The sequence below is a fragment of the Choloepus didactylus genome, chromosome 22 (genome assembly GCF_015220235.1).
Source record: "Choloepus didactylus isolate mChoDid1 chromosome 22, mChoDid1.pri, whole genome shotgun sequence".
NCBI lineage: Eukaryota > Metazoa > Chordata > Mammalia > Pilosa > Megalonychidae > Choloepus > Choloepus didactylus.
Window position 1 is genome coordinate 28655633 of NC_051328.1, and position 24056 is coordinate 28679688.

General features: G+C 36.6%; 1 protein-coding gene across 11 annotated transcripts in view; it reads left to right on the forward strand.

Moving 5' to 3' along the window:
- Nucleotides 1-24056, forward strand: part of HYDIN (HYDIN axonemal central pair apparatus protein) — a 534664-nt gene that overhangs the window by 244142 nt on the left and 266466 nt on the right. For all 11 annotated transcript variants that reach the window (XM_037815908.1, XM_037815907.1, XM_037815906.1 and 8 more), the window contains 2 exons: nucleotides 3295-3362; nucleotides 23437-23672. In XM_037815908.1, the coding sequence (XP_037671836.1) occupies nucleotides 3295-3362; nucleotides 23437-23672 (304 nt within the window). The remainder of the gene's footprint in view (nucleotides 1-3294; nucleotides 3363-23436; nucleotides 23673-24056) is intronic.

Consider the following 24056-nt stretch of genomic DNA (forward strand, 5'->3'; position numbering starts at 1 on the left):
AAGGAAAGGAAATTACAGACCAGAGTAATAATCTTGGAAAATCATTTGCTTATTTCATTGTGTCTGTAGCCATTTCTATAGAGAAACCCATATGGAATAAAAACCTGAAAACTAGAATACTGCTATTAGGAAGAAATAAACCAAATACTAGACCCCCCCAGTTAAGTCTTTTTACATTATACATAATTAAATTCAACTAACTGAACATTAACAATAAGCTAGGTACCATGCTAGGATTATGGAGAAAACTGAGGTGTAGAAGACATGGTTTTGCCATCAAGATAGTTTTGATCTACTACTAGTGGTAATAAGCCAATAATTCTGTGGCCTTAACGGAATAGAAGATGCATCCTTGCCATAGGCTTTCAGGGAGAATGTTTGGAAATAAAAGTACATAGCTAAATCACTGCCTTTTTGTACCTCCTCTTTGGGAAGAAGAGAGTTCTTCCCAATTGGACCAAATGAGACCTGGTAGCATTCAGGTTTTTAAAATTCTGTTTTCTTTCCTACATGGAACACTTTAGTGAAACTGTGGAAGCTTTCTCTTGTTTGGGGTGTTAATGTCTTCAAATCCAACAGGTCAAATTTGAGTGAATTTATAACTAGTTCATAATTTTTCATTTATAATAAAACTGGATTAGTTCATGCTGTCATTACCTGGGTGAGTTTTAAAATCTCTGATCCATTCTAAAGACATCAAAGTTGTTCATGTCATTAACAGTACAAGAATAAGTTAAGGTAAACTTGGGTTTTCCACTCTGAATAATAGGATTCAGAAATCTCCTTGGATGCTGCTCACAACTGAACATGGGTTAATTAATACTGCAGTTGTCAAATCTCTCATTCTATTCTTTGGATGTTTCCATTTGCCTAATTCTTTATTCCTCTTTCTTATTTTGGATTTTTACTCCTGGTTTCTGTTACAGAGAAGATAAACCAGGTAGTGGAAAGAATGTTTATGAAGCTTTATGCCCAAACTAACTATGAGTTTCTAAGAGAAATATTCTTGTCTAAATTTCCTTCCTAAGTTCAATTCCCTTTAAACTCAGTATTTCACCTGCCCAGAGATATCCATATCCTAGCACTTCAAATCACAATGAATAATTTTGAAATCCTGGTAAATATATGTGTAAAAACATCTAACCATAAAGGATGAAAATACATATATATCATCTCTTTCCAGCCCCACGTTAACACCAGCTTCCTTTGTGACTGTGCCAGGAACTCTTTCTTTGGCCTCGTGGACTGAGAAGTCTCTATAAAGTTAATGTTGTGGATTCTGACATTTTATTTATTGCTTTATTGCCAGGTACCCTTTTCTCAATACCACATAATTTTTGCTAGTATGCCTTGAGATAGCTGAACAAATAATGTGATTTACTCCTCCAATTACATGACAATCTCTTTTAAGTGGTTGAATAAGCAATACCATAAAATTAATGAGATTTTAAAAACTTACCCATGAGCAGTTCTGTTCCCTTCTATTTTTTACACATGATTCTTTAAAGTTTTAGCTATAACATAGATATGTTTTTGTATTCAACTTGTTTCACTTAACATTTCAGAATATTTATCATTTCTAATTCAGTCTTTAAAATTATAATTTTAACTGATCACTGTGTGGATGTCTGGCACAATCTTGGCAGAGACTGTCCTAATTTTCACATTCCCTGGTATAATTCATCTAACCATATCTAAGTCCACATGCTATTAATCAGCTACAATTTCCACGGTTAAATATGCCTTCGAACAGAAGTGATTGCTCTTTGGTTCTTTCAACTTCTGCACTGATCAAATGACTGCTTTGTACAATTTTGTGAACATCTTTCCTACTTTTTTTAAGCCTTTTGTGCATTGCAGACACTTTTCATCTATTCATTACTCTGGTCCCAAAAAGATTCTTTTAATAAATCACGTATCTCATCTGTAGAAGTATTTGACTTCAGTCTCAACTGGATCCTAATCCTTGCTGAGTAACAGCCACTCCTTTTGAAGCCACTTTGGATCATTAGCATGAAATAGAATAGACAGTTGTGAAAGACACTTTTAGAATCAAAACTTGCTGCCTTGAGTGTTTGCTGTGATCTCTCCTCCAGGCTTGCAACAGCTTTTTTCCACATTATGATCAGATCTGTAGCAGCCAGAAGTATGACTAGTGCACCAATGCTTTCAGTATAGTGCAACACACCTGCATCAGCAACATGTGGAACTTTGTGAATTAGGAGATTTGTGCTTAGTTTTTTTCCGTTATCTGTGTGCATTTTGAAAGGTTTGACACATAGATGGGAGCTTACTTCAGTTCTTACCTCTTGTCTAGAGATTTTATGAGACATGGATAGTGGAGGAAAAAATTACTACTCCAAAAGTAAGCGAGATGTCTTCATTTTCTATTGCCAATGTAACAAATTGACACTAATTTAGTAGTTTAAAAACACACCAATTTATTATCATACAGCTCCATAGATCAGAAGTCCAACATGGGTCTTACTGGTCTAAAATCAAGGTGTCAGCAGGGCTATGTTCCTTTCTGGAGTCTCTAGGGGAGAATTGTTTCCTTGCCTTTTTCAGCTTCTAAAGGCTGCCTGTATTCCTTGGTTTATGGTGCCCTTCCTCCATCTTCAAAGCCATCAGTAGCAGGTTGTCTTACTCTGCCCTCTTCTTTGGCCTCCCTCTTCCACATTTAATGGTCCTTGTGATTACATTGGCCCCACCTGGATAATCTAGGATATCTTGCTATCTTAAAGTCAGATGATTAGCAACTTGAATTCCATTCACAACCTTACTTCCCCTTTGCCATGTAACCTAATATATTCACAGGTGCCAGAGATTAGGATGTGGACATCTGGAGATTATTCTACCTGTCATGCCTGACATCAGCTAGAAGTTGTGGAATCTCTCTTATTATTTAAGATAGTCTTACATGTTAGGCCTGTAATTTTTTTTCTTGCTTAAGTTAATAAGTTTTCATGATATATGTCTCATCCAAAATAACATTATTTTGCATCATTAGTTTGGTGAAGTGGCTGTTGTGCCTCCATTCAACTCAGTGTAAAAATAAGGGAGTAAGTTAACCCCATCATCTTTTACCAAAACCCAATAGCTTGAACCTTGAAAAAGATTTCTAGAAACTACTATAAGAAATCATCATCTTATAGTTTCTTTACATCCAAATTCTGTCATTGTTTTAATGTCAAATTATGTATGTCAGTACTTACCCTCTCCACAGTTCCTGATTGTTACCCTGAATTCATTGGATTCCCTTTTAACTCCTCAAACTTGTATTCCTACTTCCAGAGGCTGTGTCATTGGACCTACCTTCCATTTTAATGTACCAGCTCTACATTTTGGTGATGTTTCCTTTGGTAAGTATTTTCCCATGTTAAATTAGAAATTGGGTGCAATTACTTTTCTCTCTAGGTGAGAGAAGGGAGGTTTGCAAAGAACCCCTCTTGCCGTTTTTATGGGTAATTGCTAAGAGGGTCTAGAATTGTTCTTTCCTTTCTCTGTTATAGTTGCATTTCAGTGCCATTTTCTAGTTTACACGTGAAAGTTGTAACTGTGTCCTGGGCATTATTAGCTGTCAGGCCATGGCTGTCTCCCACTCTTCCAGCAGTGAAACAGTAGAGAGATTTCTGCTTCACTCTAATGTTTGAAAATTCTGAGCGCTCTCTTTATGTACAAGTTCTGATTTGCCAGTCTGGCTACACAGCATCTTTTTCACAGAGATGCTCCAGGTTTAAAGTGAACTCAGTGGTGGCTCTATTCAGGTGCTCTGTCACTCCAAATCGAAGGTTACTCTGTATTTTTTTTTTCATTTTCTTCTGACTCAATTACTTCCCTAAGCCATTTCCTCTCATATAAGCTCCCCAATAATAAAAATGATAACAAGAGTAGAAGCAGAACCTGCCACTTAGGGAATATATCTTTGTGTCCCATTTAGTACTAAATACATAATATGCATTGCTACATTTAAACCTTTTAGCAATCCTAAGTGGCAGACAGTATTTAATATCCCTATTTTAAAGACAGAACTAGGCCTGTAACATTTAAATAACTTTCCTAAGCTCACAGGGTCATGCAGTAGTGTCAGAATTAGTATCTCGACTGAGATATATCTAATTTGTTCATTCTCAATAGAGATTATGTTGCCCCCAAAGGGGCAAAAATTGGTTCTTTGGGGTGAAAAAAAATCTTAGCTATTGCAATAACTGTAGCTCTCCAAAGCTCAACCCTACCCAACAAAATCTTATTCTTTAGTATTTTCTCTCATTAGGGAAAAATTCAATTTAATAGAAGTCAAATTTGATTAAGTAATTAGATTTCAATTAAAATTAATTTACCTTTTTCTTTAGTGTATACCATTTGGTATTTATACCAAATGTATAAAATAATAAATATTTTTTGATCAATATTGATCAAAAAGTTGATAAACACTAGTTTAAATCCATATTCCATTAACCTTCCCAGTTTTTCCTGTGCTTCCCCCATTTTGATTTTCAGTTATTTTGCTTTATTTTCAGTAGACACTCCTACTTTGGGAGAAAAATAGTGAGATTTTCTGGATAATAGGGACTTTGAAAAGCTACTGCATATAGAGGAGAACTGAGAGGTCATGTGCATGCTCAAGGCAAGACATATACTCAGAAAATTCTTGAGAAGACCATAAGCTTTCACCACTGGCTGGAGTTTACACTTGGTGAAAGCAGAAAGCGAAAGCTAAGGCAGAGTTTAAATGGCCTGGGTATGTGCTGAAGGAATGCCCCAACACAGATTACAGACCCATCTGTAAAGGCCTGGAGAGTATTTTTCCCTTTCTTTCCTTTCCGTTCCTTTCTTTCTTTTTGATTTCGGTTTTGTTTTTCTTGAAAATATCCAGTTTTCAAAAAAAATTGCAAACACTTACAAAAAAATTGGAACACTTACAAAAAAACAAAAACAAGAAAGTATGGTTCACTCATAGGAAAAAAAGAAATAAACAGAAATTGTCCCTGAGGAAGCATGGGAATTTGATTACTGGACAAGATTTTAAATCAACTTTCAAAGGCTCAAGGAAACCACAAAGAACTCAAGGAAACCAGGATAACAAAGTCTCAACAAATAGATAATATCAATAAGTAGATAGAAATTGTAAAAACCAAAGAGAAATGGGGGGCCTGAAAAGTACAATAACTGAAATGAAAAATTCACTGGAGGGGTTTAACAGCTGATTTTAGTAGACAAAAGAATGAATCAGCAAACTTGAAGATATGTGAAATGAAATTATCCAATCTGGGAACAGAAAAAGAAAAGAATTAAGAAATGTTACAGAGCCTTAAGAGAACTGTGGGACACCATCAAGCATATTGACATACACATAATTGGAGTTTCAGAAGAAGAGGAGTGATAGAAAGGGGTAGAGAGGATTTTTGAAAAAATAATGGTCAAAAACTTTCTAAATTTGATAAATGACATGAATTTACATGTCCAAATAGCTCAACTAACCTCAAAGAGGATAAACTCAAAGAGATCCACACCAAGACACATCTTAATCAGACTGCTGAATGCCAAAGATAAACTATTGAAAGTTGCAAGAGAGAAGCTACTTGTAATGTACAAGGGATTCTCAGTATTAACAGCCAATTTCTCAGCAGAAACAATAGAGTCCAGAAGGTGATGGGATGACATATTTAAAGTGCTGGAGGAATAGAAAGATGGCAACCAGGAATTTTATGTTCACCAAAACTGTCCTTCAAGTATGAAAGAGAAATTAATATGTTTCCACACAAACAAAAGCTGAGAGAGTTCATTACAAGTAGACCTGCCCTACAAGAATGCTAAAGGGCATCCTTCAGGTTGAAATGAAAGGAAATTAGGGAATAACTCTAAACCATATGAAGAAAAAAAGAATACTCATAAAGGTAACTACATAGGTATAATGGTAAATATAAAATTCAGTATTGAATTTAGGGTTTATAACTCTTCTTTTTTTTCTATATGATTTAAGAACCAAATGTATAAAATAATAAATATAAATCTGTCAATACATAAAGATATAACTTGTGCCAATAACTATAACTGGGGAAGGATAGAGATATATAGGAGCAGAATTTATGTACACTATTGAGTCTTCTTTTTTTTTTCCTTATTAATTCAAACTAGGTTGATATAAAGTTAAGATGTTAATTGTAATTCTCAAGATAACCACTAAGGAAACAACTTTAAAATATACAGAAAAGGAAATGAGAAGGGATTTAAAATTGTACATTACCAAAAACTCAAACACAAAAGAAGGCAGTATGGAGGAAAATCCACAATGTTTGGAAATTTAACAACACAATCTTAAGAAATCAGTGGGTCAAAGAAGAACTCACAAGGGGAATTAGAAAATGCTTTAAAATGTATAAAAATGAAAACAAACATACCAAACCTTATGAGTTGCAGTGAATGCAGTACTCAGAGGGAAATTTATAGCTGTAAGTGTGTATATGAAAAAAGAACAAAGATCTAAAATCAACAACCTAACTTTACACCTTAAGGAACTAGAAAAAGAAAAGCAAACTAAACACAAAGCTAGCAGAAGGAAAGAAATAATAAAGATCACAGCAGAGACAAAATAGAGAATGGAAAAATAATAGAGAAAATCAATGAAAGCTAAAGTTATTTCTTTGAAAATATTAACAAAATTGACAAACTGTTAGTTACAATGACTAAGGAAAAAAAGAAAGAAGACTCAAATTACTAGAATCAGAAATGAAATAGGGATCATTAATACTTACTTTATGGAAATAGAAGGGATTATAACTGTAATAGGAATATTTGTACGCCAACAAATTAGATAACTTAGATGAAATGGACAAATTCTTAAAAACTCACAAACTACCAAAACTGAATCAAGAAAAAGAAAATCATAATAGACCTATAACAAGAAAGGAGTTTAAATCAGTAATCAAAAACCTTCCAACAAATAAAAACCTAGGGACAGGTGATTTCACTGGTGAATTCTACTAAACATTTAAAGAAGAATTAGCAACAATCCTTCTCAAATGTTTCCCAAAAAAATAGGAGAAAAGGAAGCAAATATTGATTCATTCTATGAGGCCAGCATTACCCTGATACCAAACCTAGACAAAGACATCACACAAAAAAGAAAACTACAGATCAAGATCCCTTATGAATATAGAAACAAAAATCCTCGACAAAACACTAGCAAACCAAATCCAGCAGCACATTAAAAGGATTATATATTATGAGCAAGTAGAACTTACACCAAGAATGCAAGGATGCTCCAGCAGTCCTTGGCTTCTGGCTCCTGTGGGTGGAGAGCAACATGGAAGCCCTCCTCCCCAAGGTGCATGGCCGAGTGCAGATCATAGCTTTTGGTCTACAAATTTAGATTGCTGAATCATACTATTTTAGCCTGCCCTGGACAGGGACTGCCTCACCATTGTTGCAACCCCACCTGTGACAGGGATGGAGCTGGCAGACATTTAAAAGCACATTGCCTCAAGGCTGCAGGGAACAACTTGGTGAACAGCACCATCTGTTGGGCAGGCCAGGAAAGTGTGTCCTCAGGTAGCTGACAAGAGGCTTTTTGGTGTCTTTCCTGACCCTCTCCTCAGGGCCCTTTGTAACTGCTCTGCATCCCCATTATGGGTCCCTACCCCTGTTTTTGCTGGGAAATACTTACAAACCAAGTGTCAGAGAAGAGCCTTAACACAAACCCAATCAACAACAAAACCCTAGACAACAGGGAGAAACTGACCTTCAGAGTAAATTCAAGATAATCATATGCCTACACATCATCAAAAACATACAAGCCATACTAAGAAGATATGGCCCAGTCAAAGCAACAAATTAAAAAGTCAGAGGAGATAAAGAATTTGGAAAAACTAATCAAAGATGTTCAAACAAATCTAAATCAATTCAAGGAGATGAGGGAAAATATGGATAGATAAAGGATGTTAAGAAGACACTACACAATACTGTAAGCATAATTAACAGTGCTGCATGTGAGTATCACTGAAAGAGGAAACCTAGGGATGTGTATTTCACTAGAAAGAAAGCTAGAGAATAAAACATGGGACTGTATAACAGAGCAAAACCTGTTGTGGGTGATGACTGGTAAATTGTAAAAATATAAGAAAGCTCTTATGTGAAGTAGAACAAATGTACACCACTCTTACAAGGTGTTAATAATAGGGTGGTATGGGGGAAAAATACAATTAATGCAAGCTATGGACTATAGTTAACAATAACATTGTAATATTCTTTCTTCAGTTGTAACAAAAGTACTATACCAAAGCTAAGTGTCAATAATAGGAGAGTACAAGCGGTAAGGGATTTTTTTCCAGAGCAATGAGAATGTTCCCAAACTGATTGTGGTGGTAGATACAAAACTCTGTGATTATTCTGAGAGCCATTGATTGTACATTTGGGATGGATTGTATGGTGTGTAAATAAAACTGTTACAAAAAACAGAGAGAGAGAAACACTCAGTGACTATAAAGAAGAATTTGAACGTATGAAAAGAAGCATAATAGGTTATGGGAATGAAAGACACAATAAAAGGGATTTAAAATACTGTAGAGTCATACAACAGAAGATTTGAACAGGCAAAAGAAAGAATCAGTGAACTGGAAGATAAGACATTTGAAATCCCACAGACAGAAGAACAGATAGAGAAAAGAATGGAAAAATTTGAGCATGGTCTCAGGGAAATGAGTTCTATACACTAGAGCACAAAGTGCACAAAGTTACATGTCATGGGAGTCAGAAGGAAAAAGAGAAAATGGGCAGAAAGAATATTTGAGGAAATAATGGCCGAAATTTCCCAATTCTAATGAACAACATAAATATACATGTTCAAGAAACGCAACACACTTCAAGCAGAATAAATCCTAATATACCTACTCTGAGACCCACTCTAATCATAATATCAAATGCCAGTGATAAAGAGGGAATCCTGAAAGCAAGAAGAGAAAAGTGTTTTGTCATACAGAAGGGAACAACAATAAGATTAAGTGCCAATTTCTCATCAGAAACCATGGAGGTGGGAAGGCAATGGTATAATATTTGAAAGAAAAACTGCCAGCCAAGAATTCTTTATCCAGCAGAACTGTACTTCAAAAATGAGGGAGAGTTTAAAATACCCACAGATTAACAAAAACTGATAGAATTCATCAACAAGGAACCTACCTTATAAGAAATACTAAAGGGACTTCTGCTGACTGAAAGGAAAAGATGAGAGAGAGGCTTGGAGGAGAGTGTAGAAATGAAGATTATCAGTAAGGGTAACTAAAAGGGTAAAAAGACAAAAATAAGATATGACATATAAAAACCAAAGGATAGGAAACTAAGATGGCGGCTAGGTGAGACGGCAAAAAAAACATCTCCGTGAAAAACACTAGATAAAAATGAGAAAGTGACCCAGAATACCGGTTACAGCGATGCGCCAGCTGGACGAGGTCTGCTAGCTCCACAGGGGCCATATACTTGGTGAAACCAGGAGTCTGCATTCTGAAACAAGTGAGTAAGCTGGCTGGAAGACCCGCAGCTGCACGATGCTCTGGGGAAGCCAGGGTTTGGCTTTGGAGACTGACTGGCTCTTTTTTAAAAAAAGGGAAAAACCCAGGAGTGGCTGCAGTTGTGATAGTGGGAACCACACAGTAAAACACAGCAAGAGGGGGCTGGGCCAGCCTCTCAGTGTCTGGCCTGGAAGATAGCCCGCTGCAGATACCCTCGGGGCTGAGGGAATGGAGGGGAGAGCCAAAAGCAGAAGGAAACCCCGCAGCTAGCAGCTGGCTCCCCAGAGGGCTGGATAAACTCCTGCCTGGGGCTGTGCGCACAGCCCAGAGCCCTGCCAGTTTTCCTGGAGCTGGGAAGGAGGAACTGTGCGAGGAGGGAGTTATTGAGACGCCCCATTCAGCCATCTTTGCATCAGGCTGAAAGTGCCCCTGCACAGCCCGGTGGCCTGGGGCTTCCCTTGAGGGATGGCATGCACTGGTGACGTAGTACAGCATTCCCTTGGCAGAGGTCCTAGAGGATCGCGGCTGGGCAGGGGGACCCACTCGGAGAACCCAGGGACACTATGCCAAGTCCGGTGATTTGTGGGACAGCGAGAGAGAGGGTCTGGGGCTGAAATGAAATGAAGGCTTAGACTCTTGCAGCGGCCTTGAATCTCCAGGAACCTGGGGGATTTGAATATTAAAGCTGTCCTTCCTCCCTGGCCACCTGTACATATGCCCCACATTCAGGGTGGATGGCTCCAGCAACACACCCAAACTGAGTTCTCCAACTGAACCCCACAAGAATCATTTCCCCACACACCATGGGGACAAGGTGGAGAACTGACTTGAGAGGTATAGGTGACTCACAGATGCCATCTGCTGGTTAGTTAGAGAAAGTGTATGCCACCAAACTGTGTTTCTGAAAAATTAGATAGGTATTTTTTTTTTTACAACTTGAAAGAGCCATATCAAGCAAAGCAAATGCCAAGAGGCCAAAAATGACAGAATATCTTAATGCATATGATAAAACCAGATAATATGGAGAATCCAACTCCAAACACACAAATCAAGATATCAAAAGAGACACAGCACCTCGCACAATTAATCAAAGAACTCCAATCGAGGAACGAAAATATGGCAAAGGATTTAAAGGACATCAAGAAGACCATGGCCCAGGATATAAGTGACATAAAGAAGACCCTAGAAGAGCATAAAGAAGACATTGCAAGAGTAAATAAAAAACTCAAAGATTTTATGGAAATAAAAGAAACTGTTGGCCAAGTTAAAAAGACTCTGGATATTCACAATAAAAGACTAGAGGAAGCTGAACAACGTCTCAGTGTCCTAGAAGTCCACAGAACAGAAAATGAAAGAACAAAAGAAAGAATGGAGAAAAAAATTGAAAAAATCGAAATGGATCTCAGGGATACGATAGATAAAATAAAACGTCCAAACTTAAGACTCATTGGTGTCCCAGAAGGGAAGAGAAGGGTAAAGGTCTAGAAAGAATATTCAGAGAAATTGATGGGGAAAACTTCCCCAACCTTCTACACAACATAAATACACAAAGCATAAATGCCCAGCGAACTCCAAATAGAATAAATCCAAATAAACCCACTCCAAGACATATTCTGATCAGACTCTCAAATAGTGAAGAGAAGGAACAAGTTCTGAAAGCAGCAAGAGAAAAGCAATTCACCACATGAAAAGGAAACAACATAAGACTAAGTAGTGACTACTCAGTGGCCACCATGGAGGCAAGAAGGCAATGGCATGACATATTTAAAATTCTGAGAGAGAGAAATTTCCAACCAAGAATACTTTATCCAGCAAAACTCTCCTTCAAATTTGAGGGAGAGCTTAAATTTTTCACAGACAAACAAATGCTGAGAGACTTTGCCAATAAAAGAACTGCCCTACTTCAGATACTAAAGGGAGCCCTACCAACAGAGAAACAAAGAAAGGAGAAAGATATATAGAGAATTTAACAGAAATATGTAGTACCTTACATCCCAAATCACCAGGACACTCATTTTTCTCTAGTGATCACAGATCTTTCTCCAGAAGGGACCATAAGCTGGGACATAAAACAAGCCTCAAGACATTTAAAAAAAAAAATTGAATATACTCAAAGCACATTCTCCAAGCACAATGGAGTACAAATAGAAGTCAATAATTTTTGAACTGTAACTCCACTATTTACTTCCTACATGATATAAAATACACAAACGCTAATGACAAATCAGTGGTTTTGAACTCAATGTAAAATATATAATTTTAGACAACTATATAAAGGTGGGTGTGCCTGTTTGAGTGTATTATGTCCCCCAGAAAAAGCCATATTCTTTGATGCAATCTTGTGGGGCAGACATAATAGTGGGGATTAAGTTGGAATGTTTGGATTCGGAGATGCGCCCCACCCAATTGTAGATGATAACTGATGGGATATTTCCATAGAGGTGTGGCCCCGCCCATTCGGTGTGGGCCTTGATCAGTGGAGCCATATAAATGTGCTGACTCAAAGAGACTGAACGGAGTGTAGCTGTGAGTGACGTTTTGAAGAGGTGCAAGCTTGCTAGAGAGGAACGTCCTGGGAGAAAGCCATTTTGAAACCAGAACTTTGGAGCAGATGCCAGCCACATGCCTTCCCAGGTAACAGAGGTTTTCCGGACACCATTGGCCATCCTCCAGTGAAGGTACCCGATTACTGATGTGTTACCTTGGACACTTTATGGCCTTAAGACTGTAACTGTGTAGCCAAATAAACCCCCTTTTTATAAAAGCCAATCCATCTCTGGTGTTTTGCATTCCGCAGCATTAGCAAACTAAAACAGTGGGGGAATGGAGGAGTATAGGAACACAGGTTATGTGTCCTATTGAAGTGAAGGTGGTATCAAAGAAAAACAAGATTTTTACAGATTTAAGAGGTTAATTTTAAGCCTCACAGTAAACACAAAGAAATTATCAGAGAATATAACCATAAAGATGAAAAGTAGAGTATGGGTTAAGAGAAATGGGGGAAGGGGCAATGGGGAGTTAAGAAATGAGTGTAGGGTTGCTATTTGAGGTGAAGGGAAATTTCTAGTAATGGATGGTGGGAAAGAGCATTACAGCATTCTAAATGTGATTAGTCCCACTAATGGAATGCTAGGGAGGGGGTGGAATGGGAAGATTTAGGCTGTATATATGTTTCCACAACTGAAAAAAAAAAAGTCTAAATAGATGACAGTTGAATGCCAAGCATGAACTTGGATGGGATTGGAGGATGGAGGACAGATGGCTCAAAGGGACACAGTTGAGACATAAGGAAAAGGAAATATAGAATGTAAGCTTTGTATCATTGTTGAATCTCTTGTACTTCTTAGCTATGCTTAATGGGATTGCATAAAAGAATGTTCTTGTTCATGGGAAGTGTATACGTGAATTATACTGTATGTTCAAGGATGTGTGCAGCTAGCTCTCATATGTTCAGAAGACAGAGCAATAGATGATGGATGATAGATAGGGAGGGAGAGAGGAGAGAGAGAAAGAAATAGCAATGTGACAGCATGTTAAAGTTGGTGGATTGAGTTTTTGGGGGACGGGGATCAGGGTATGATCGAATTCTGTGTATGGGGTTAGTATTGTTTTTGCAACTGTTCCTATAACTTCGAATTTATTTCAAAAAAAAAAAACCAAAGGATAAAATGGTTGAAGTAAGTACTGCCTTTACAGTGATAACATTGAATGTTCATGGATGAAATTCCCCAATCAAAAGACACAGAATGGAAGAATAGATTAAAATGTATGATCCAACCATATGCTTTCTACAAGAAACTCACCTTAGACCCACGGAACAAATAGGTTGAAAGTGAAAAGTTGGAAAAAGATATTCCATGCAACCATTAACCAAAAAAGAGCTGGAGTAGTTATACTAACATCAGATAAAGTAGACTTTAAATGCAAAATTGTTAGAAAGAGACAAAGAAGGACAATATATATTACTATATTACTTATATATTACTTAAAGGGGCAATCCACCAGGAAGAAAAAACAATCATACATATTTATGCACCTAACCAGGGTGTCCAGAAATACATAAGGCAAACACTGGCAAAACTGAAGAAAGAAATAGTTTTACAATAATAATTGGAGACTTCAGTACACCACTCTCATCATTAGATAGAAACTCTAGACAGAGGATCAATAAGGAAACAGAGAACTTTAATAATATGATAATTGAACTGGACCTAACAGACGTATGTGGAACATTGCACCCCAGAACAGCAGGATACACATTCTTCTCAAGTGCTCATGGATCTCTTCAGGATAGACCACATGGTGGGTCATAAAACAAGGCTCAGTAAAGTTAGAAAGATTGAAATTATACAGAGAATCTTCTCTGACCATAATTGAATGAAGCTGGAAATCAATAACAAGAAAAGAATTGGAAAATTCACAGATAATATGGAGGTTAAACAACACACTCTTAAATAATCAGTGGGACAAAGAAGAAATTGCAAGAGAAATCAATAAATATCTCTAAATGAATGAAAACAAGGACACAACGTATCAAAACGTAGGGGATGCAGCAAAAGCAGTACTGAGGGGGAAATTAATAGCCCTAAATGCCTACGTTAGAAAAGAATAAAGACCTAAAATCAATGACCTATCTGCACACCTAAAGAAATTAGAAAAAGAACAGCAAACTAACCCCAAAGCAAGCAAACGGAAAGAAATAACAAAGATTAAAGTGGAAAGAAATGAAATTGAGAATAAAAAGCAATAAAGATAATTTAGAAAAGAAAACGTTGGTTCTTTGAGAAGACCAATAAAATTGACAAACCTTTAGCTAAAATGACCAAAGGGGGGGGTGCAAATAAATAAAATCAGAAATGAGAGCGGGGACATTACTACTGACCCCACAGAAATAAAAAGGTTCATAAGAGGATACTATGTACAACTGTATGCCAACAAATTAGACAATTTAGATGAAATGTACAATTTCTTAGAAATACACAAATATCCTACACTTACTCCAGAAGAAATAGAAGACCTCAACAGATCCATTACAAGTAAAGAGATTCAATCTGTCATCAGAAACCTTCCAAAACAAGGAAAAGCCCAGGATCAGGTAGCTTCACAGATGAATTCTACCAGCCATTCCATGAAGAATTAATACCAATCCTGCTCAAACTCTTCCAAAAAATTGAAGATGAGGGAACACTCCCTAACTCATGCTATGAGGTCAGCATCATACTCATACCAAAGCTGAGTAAAGATACTACAAGAAAAGAAAATTACAGACCAATTTCTCTAATGAATATAGATGCAAAAATCCTTAAGAAAATACTAGCAAACTGATTCCAACAGTACATTAAAAGAATTTTACACCATGATTGAGTAGGTTTTATTCCAGGTATGCAAGGAAAGAAAATCAATTAATGTACTACATCACATTAAAGAATCAAAGGGGAAAAACCACATCATCTCAATTGACACAGAAAAGACATTTGACAAAATTTGGCATCCTTTCTGATAAAAACACTTTAAAAGTTTCTTCCTGTTTTGGAGGAAACTTCTTCAACTTGATAAAAAGCTTATATGAAAAAACCCACAGCTAACATAGTGCTCAATAGTGAAAGACTGAAAGCTTTCCCTCTTAAGATCTGGAACAAGACAAGGATATACACTGTCACCACTGATATTCAACATTATGTTAAAAGTTCTGGCTAAAGCAGTTAGGCAAGAAAAACAAAATGCATCCAAATTGGAAAGGAAGGAGTAAAACTTTGACTGTTTGCAGATAACAGGATCCTATATATGTAGAAAGTCCCAAAAAATCTACAACAAAATGACTAGGGCTAATAAACAAGTTCAGCAAATTGACAGGATACAAGATCAACACACAATCATCAGTAATGTTTCCATACACTAGTAATGAGCGATCTGAGGAGGAAATCAAGAAAAAAATCCATTTACAATAGTAACTAAAAGAATTAAATATCTAGGAATAAATTTAATGAAGATATAAAGGACCTGGATTCAGAAAACTACAAAACACTGCTAAAAGAAATCAAAGAAGACCTAAATAAATGGAAGGACATTCAGTGTCCTTCCAATGGATTAGAAGACTAAGTATCACTAAGATGTCAATTCTACACAACCTACTTTGCAGCAATGGAAAAGCCAATTATCAAATTTATTTGGAAGGGTAAGGGGCCCTAAATAGCCAAAAACATCTTGAAAAACCAGAACAAAGTTGAAGGACTTATACCTCCTGACTTTAAAGCAGATTACAAAGCTGCGGTGGTCAAAAGAGCATGGTACCAGTAAAGATAGATGATATTGACCAATGAAATCAAATTGAGAGTTCAGAAATAGACCCTCATATCTATGGTCAATCAATTTTTGACAGAAATTCCAAATGCATTCAATTGGGGCAGAATAGTCTCATCAACAAATGCTGGGAGAACTGGATATCCATATTCAAAAGAATGAAAGAGGACCCCTATCTCACAACTTATATAAAAATTAACTCAAAATGTTTCAAAGACCTATATTTAACTGCCAGGACCATAAAACTCCTAGAAAAAGATGTAGGTAAGCATCTTCAGGATCTTGTATTAGACAATGATTTCTTAGACTTTACACCCAAGGCACAAGCAACAAAAGAAAAAATAGATAAATGGTACCTCCTCAAAATCAAAAAGTTCTGTGCTTCAAAGGGCTTTGTCAAGAAAGTGAAAAGGCAGTCTACTCAATGGGAGAAAATATTTGGAAACCATATATCCATTAAGAGTTTAATATCCAGAATATATAAAGAAATTCTACAAGTCAATAGTAAAAAGACACAATCCAATTTAAAAATGGGCAAAAGACTTGAATAGACACTTTTCCAAAGAGGAGATACAAATGGCTAAAAAGCACATGAAAAGATGCTAAACATCATTAGCTATTGGGGAAATGCACATCAAAACCACAATGAGATATCATTTTACACCTACTAGAATGGCCACTATTAATAAAACAGAAAACTACAAGAGTTGGAGAGGATGTGGGGGAACAGGAATGATCATTCACTGCTGGTGGGAAAGTATGATTGGGCAGCCACTGTGGAAAATAGTTTGGCAGTTCCTCAGGAAGCTAAATATAGAATTGCCATGTGATACATCAATCCCACTAGATATATACCTAGAAAAAGTGAAATCAGGGATGTGAACAGACATTTCCACACCAGTGTTCATAATGATTCACAATTGCCAAAAGATGGAAGCAACCCAAGTGTCCATCAACCAATGAATTAAAAAATAAAAGGTGGTATATACATACAATGAAATATTATTCAGCCATAAAAAAGAATGAAGTCCTGATACATGCAACAACATTGATGAACCTTAAATACATCATACTGAGTGAAATAAGCTAGACACAAAAGGACAGATATTGTATGATCTCACTGATTTACAGGTTAGAATAAGCAAACTCTTAGAGTCAGAATCTAGAATATAGGTGTGCTGGTTTGAATGTATTATGTCCCCCAGAAAAAAGCCATATTCTTTGATGCAATCTTGTTGGGCAGACATATTAGTGGGGATTAAGTTGGAACGTTTGGATTAGGTTGTTTGCATGGAAATGTGCCCCACCCAACTGTAGGTGATAACTCTGATGAGATATTTCCATGGAGGCATGGCCCCACCCATTCAGGGTGGGCCTTGGTCAGTGGAGCCATATAAATGGGCTGACAAACAGAAGGAACTCAGTGCAGCTGCAGCTGAGAGTGACCTTTTGAAGAGGAGCTACAGCCAAGAGGGTCACTTTGAAGAAAGCACAGGAGCTGCAGATGAGAGACAGTTTGAAAATGGCCGTTGAAAGCAGACTCTTGCTCCAGAGAAGCTGAGAGAGGACAAATGCCCCAAGAGCAACTAAGAGTGATATTTTTGAGGAGCTGAGGCCTAGAGAGGAACATCCTGGGAGAAAGCCATTTTGAAACCAGAACTCAGAGCAGATGCTGGCCATGTGCCTTCCCAGCTAACAGAGGTTTTCCGGACGCCATTGGCCATCCTCCAGTGAAGGTACTTGATTGTTGATGCGTTACCTTGGACACTTTATGGCCTTAAGACTGTAACTGTGTAACCAAATAAACCCCCTTTTATAAAAGCCAATCCATCTCTGGTGTTTTGCATTCCGGCAGCATTAGCAAACTACAACAATAGGTTACCAGAGGATGGGGTGGGGATACAGAATGGGAAAATAAGTCTTAAAAGGTACATGGTTCCTATTTGGAATGATAGACATGTTTTGGTAATGCATGGGAGTGATGGTAGCACAACATTGTGAATGCGATTAACAACACTGAAATATATATCTGAATATGATTAAAAAGGAGAAATATTAGATGTTATATATGGTAACAGAATAAAATTTTTTAAATCCATGGAACTCCATTAGACAAACAGTGAACCCTAAGTTAAACCATGGGCCTTAATTAATAGTAGTTCATAATAATTAATCAATCCAAGGTGTTTGTGGTGGGTGGTATATGGGAATCCTGTATTTAATGCGTGATTATTCTTTAAACCCTCAACTTCTCTGATAAAGAATGAAAAATCAGTAGCAGTATTTGAAACTATTGACTCCAATTTTGAAAGAAGTTATACTGTGAGTAAAATGCTATCAAACACCACTGCAGAGAAATCTTTGATGAAAGGAGGAGTCAACCGATGTGGCAAAGTTCATTATTGTCTTATTTTAAGAAATTGCCACAGCCACCACCTGACAGTCAGCAGCCAACAATGTCGAGACAAGACCCTCCACCTGCAAAAAGATTATGACTTGCTGAATGCCCAGTTGATGGTCACCATCTTTTAGCAATAAGGTATTTTTAAATTAAGGTAGGTACATTCTTTTTTCAGACATAATGCTATTGCACACTGTTCTGGTTTGCTAATGCTGCCGTTTTTAAGCAAAACACCAGAAATGGATTGGCTTTTATACAGGGGGTTTATTTGGTTACAAAGTTACAGTCTCAAGGCCATAAAAGTGTCCAAGCTAAGACGTCAATAATAGAGTACATTTACCGAAGGATGGCCAATGGCGTCTGGAATACATCTGTTTGGGAAGGCACGTGGCTGGCGTCTTCTTCCTTTGCTTCCAAGCTGTGTTTCAAAATGGCTTTCTCCAAATTGTTAGCAACAACTGCCTTCAAAATGTCTCTGTAAGCTGCAGCTCCTCTTCAAAATGTCACTCTCAGTTGCTCTGAGGTCCTTCGGTCTGTGAATTCCTTTGTATGACTCCAGTGATCCAATTAACACCCACCCTGAATGGGCACGGTAACACCTCCGTGGAAATTATCCAATCAAACATTTCACTCACAGTTGATTGAGTCACATCTCCATGGAAACACTCAAAGAACTCCAATCTAATCAGCACTAATACATCTGCCCCCACAAGATTGCATCAAAGAACATGGCATTTGGGGGGACACAATACTTCCAAACTAGCACACATGCTTAATAGACGACAGTATAGTGTAAACAACTTTTATATATGCCGGGATACAAAAAAATCCATGCAACTTGCTTTATTAGGATATTTGCTTTATTGCAGTGGCCTGGAATTGAACCCACATATCTCTGAGGCATGCTTGTAGAATGAAGGGAAAAAAACATATATTCACCTTAGTTAACACAGAAAATACATTGACAAAATCCAACACCCTTTCTTGATTTAGAAAAAAAAAAAACACTCAAAAAACTAGGAATAGAAGGGAACATCCTCAATATGAAAAAGGCAATATATGAAAAACCCACGGCTAACATCATACTCAATGGTGAAAGATTAAAAGTTTTACCCCCTGAGATAAAGAACAACACAAGGATGCTTGCTTTCACCACTTTAAATTCAACATTGTGTTGGAAGTTCTAACCAGAGCAGTTAGGCCAGAAAAAGATTTAAAAGACATCCGAATTGGAACAGCAGAAGTAAAACTAACACTCTTTGTAGATAGCATGATCTTATATTTAGAAAATCCTAAGGAATCCACACACAAAAATATTAGAGCTAATAAATGAATTTCACAATATTGTAGATACTAAGATCAATTCATAAAAATCAGTCGTACTTCTATACATTGGCAATTAACAATATGAAATGAAATGAAGAAAATAATTACATTTGTAATAGCATCAAAAAGAATAAAACACTTAGGAATAAATTTAACAAAAAATGTGCAAGACACACTGAAAACTACAAAACATTTCTGAAGGAAATTAAAGAAGACTTAAATGAGAAAACATCCTAGCTTTATAGATTGGAAGACTTAATATTGTTAAAATGGCAGTATTCCCCAATGACATTTATAGATTCAGTGCAATACCTATCAAAATCCCAATGGCATTTTGGCAGAAATGGAAGAATTGATTCTAAAATTCATGTGTAATGCGTGGACCCTGAATAGACAAAGAAATATTGAAAAACAAGAACAGAGTTAGAGGACTCATACTTCCCATGTGAATTTCAAAACTCACTACAAAGCTACAGTAATAAAGATTGTGTACTGTTGGCATAAGGATAGACATATAGATATTCAATGGAATATATTTAAGAGTCCAGAAGTAAACCCATACATCTATGGTCAGTTGGTTTTTGACAAAAGTGTCAAGACCATTCAATGGGGGAAATAGTCTCTTCAACAAATGGTGCAGGGAAAGCTGACTAACCACATGTAAAGGAATGAAATTGCATGCCTTCCTCATACCATATACAAAAATTAACTCAAAATGGATTGAAGAGCTAAAACTATAAAACACTTAAAAGAAAACATAGGGGCACATCTTCATGACCTCGGATTGACAATGGTTTCTTAAATATGACATCAAAAGCACAAGCAACAAAACAAAAAAATAGATAAATTGGACTTAATCAGAATTTAAAACTGCTTCAAGGACACTATCAAGAGGTTGAAGAGACAACCAACATAGTCAGAGAAAATAGTTGCAAATCATATATCTGATAAGGTTCTAATATCCAGAATATATAAAGAACTCTTAAAACTAACAACAACAACAAAAAAAAAAAACTAACAACAAAAACTAACCAAAAAAAGCCACTTAAAAAATGGCAAAAACTATGAATAGACATTTCTCTAAAGAAGATACACAAATGGCCAACAAAGCATATTAAAAGATGCTGTTCACCATTAGTCATTATGGAAATGCAAATCAAAACCACTTCACAGTAGTACCACAGAATGATGTACCACTTCACACCCACAGGATGGCCAAAATTTTAAAAAACAGAAAATAACAGATGTGGGCATTGTGATAAGAAAAAGAAATAAGATATATGGTTGAAAAAAAAACACAAAAATATCATTATTTACAGATTATTTTATTTTTGACCTAAAAAAACCATGAGAATTAAGTGACAAACCTTAGAACTAATAAAATTTTCTCAAGGTATTAGATAAAATATTGTCATATAAAAATCAATAGATTTTTTAATACACTAACAGTACTTAATTAGAAAATATAATAGAAAAAATCTGATTTAAAAATGTAAAACTATAAAATAAATAGGAATAAACCTAACAATAAATGTGCAAGAATTATAGGAAGAAAATAACTCTTGAATTTATTATAAAAAGAAACTTCACTAAAAGAGACAATATATTTTTGAAAACAAACAACAGTGAGAGTGGATATTTCCTACTATTTAGCAAAATGTACTCTAAAGCATAGGCAAATAGATTAATGGAACAGAATAGGAAGATAAAATAAATCCATGACTGTATGAGAATTTATGTGTGTTGAATGTGGAATTTCAAAGCAGTGGAGACAGGATGCTCTACTTCATAAATGGCATTGAGACAATTGATTATCCATTTGGAAATATTTTGAGGGTAGGATTGGATGTTGGATAGCATTTTCAGTAATTAGTTAGATTGATTGTAATTGTGGTAGCCTGAGACAGATTATAGAATTTGGGAGGTGATGTCCCTGAAGGAACACTGAGGCTTTGATGAATCCTTGGATTGGTCAAAGAATAAAATGGACCAAGTAACAATCTATGCCAGGTGATAGACCAAAAGGCGCAGGGTAAGTATCTGCAAACCCACTCTGTTCCAGGAGGCACAAGAATATGTTGAATGTGAGAAGAAGGAGTTTTGAAGGTTCCAGGTATTCACTGGACTTGACCATTTTGTAATTTAGAAAGATGAGTCATTACAAAGTCTGATGACGTGTCTGGAGTATAAAAATTCAAAGGCAGAGGTGTTGTGATAAACATAAACACCACAAAAAAAAAGTACTTGCTAGCTGTGTCCTCCATGGCCCTGGTATGAACAGTATTTTACTCAAGGAGAAATGACTAGATTTAGGAGGGTAAACTAGAGAGCCAGTTAAAGACAAGGCTTAATTGGAAACATCACATAAAGATCTTAGATAGCTTGGCAGAAAAAATCATAGTTGGCATGAGCAAAGCCTAGAACCAAACAAATTGTCATAAACAGTAAGGGACATATAACCGAGTACATCAGAATTGTTATAACCTTAGGGTATTAAATAGGGGGATGACCTGGCCAACACGGTAAAGAATGAAATCATGCAAAGGAGAGATTGAGAATCACTAGTATCAGGCATCTAGCAAAAATATTCTTTAAACAGTTTTGGGTGGAATCTTTCTCCATGTATAGCCTACGTGTTCCAAGGAGGTTGGGACAACAATCTGTTTTTGGAGTTCATTTTCTTCTTTGAAGGTTTTTTAGAAAACCTCCATTTAAGATCTCCAGTGAGAGTAGTTTCCCACCTGTCTTCAGTCAGTAATTCAGTTTCTTTGGGCTTCTTTTTACCAAAAGGTTAACACCTCATAATTTAACTTCAGGGTCAGTTTTTACATGGCTCTAAAGAAGGCTTTCTTTGGTGCATTTTCTTGAGTACCCATTCTTCCATTTAAGAGGGGAGAGTTCTGAGGGTGGATTTTGGGGGAAGGCTTTTTTGCCCTTATAGATAAGTTGGTTCCTGATAATAACCTTGCATGAAGCAAGGTTGACTCAGATTAATGACGAAAGATTCATGAGACTTGCAATCACCTGGATCTTCTGGTTATTATTGTACAAGGTGAATAGTCTGTGAGTTCCAGAGGGGCTAACCTGATCTGATGAACATTAGAACTAAAGGCAAAACTTCACCAAGTAACTCTTAGAGCTTCAGAGAGTTTGGCCAATTTAATTTCAATAATATTAATTGTATGCTTTACATTTCCCAAAAAGTATGGATTGTGACATTTTTGACCAAATGGTTAACACACTGCAAGATCCACATCTCTTAGGAAACAAATATGAGCCTCACTGAATGCAGTGTAGGAGGGCTATATATAGCACCAAAAAGCAGCTTTATCTAAGTGAGGTAAGAGTGTAGCCTTGTGTTAGTCTCTGGCTGGATCAAAAGCAGACTGTTAAGTATCTGTTGAAACAGAGGCTATTATTCGATTTTATGTCATCAGCCCTGAGATCATGATCTTCAGGCATGTCTCCATGCAAGCTTCTCCTTTCATACCTTGGCAAATAAAAAGAGCAAGCATGATTCCATTTTTTTTAATCAAAAAATTGGTATTTTTATTCAAAAAATAAATATAAAATATACTCCTGCATGACTACTCAGCAAACTGATAATAGAGTCTGCCTCTTGAGAGGAGCCTGGGTGATGAACAAAGGGTTTGTTTTATATCTGTTGTTTAACATACTACATAGTAAATGTGTAACAAATTTTCATTGAATGAATGATTGAGGAGTGAATTAAAATTTATTTATTGGTTGTGTGATCAAAAACAATATTTAGGGTGAGTTGGAGTTAAGGAAGTACTAACAAACTTCAGACTATTCGTTCAAGATTTGGCAGTTGATAGGGGAGATCGTAGGGTCAAGGGGGGATACTATGGGGCTTTTATTTCTCACTCATATCTTGTTCTCCAGGGTTTCCTCATACCTTGATGTGTTCCCTCAATAACACCTCCTTGGTCCCCATGAACTTCAAATTGCGTGTCCCTGGGGATGGCCTTGGGAGTAAAAGCATTTCAAGTAGTGAGCAGTATTCAGATGACAGTAGACCATCTTGGAAAAAGGAAGAAATACCGACCATGAAACCAAAAGAATTCACCATCACACCCAGCAGTGGCACCATTCGTTCCCAGGGATTTGCTGCTATTAAGGTAAAGCTCACAGCTTTCCATCACACATGGCCAAGCAGTTGAACTCTCAAATAGCTATTTGGATCACATCTAGGATTTTACTCTATCATGTCCAGTGTCAGTGGGAGGGAAAAGTGAATCTACAAAGATATAAACTACCACTGCAAAAGAAACCAGATATAAATGCATTGGGCAAAGGAATTCACGCTGCTCCAGTGGATTTACATCAGCCTAAATGCATTGCCTTCACCAGAACAGTGGATTCTAGGTATTTCTAGTGAAACCACTGTTCTATACAGATAGTACACCCATCGGCACTAATATAAAAAGAATTTAAGAACTCATTGATAATTAGGTTTTCCTTTCTTTCAGACTCAAAACCTTTATACCAATAAAAAATCCTGA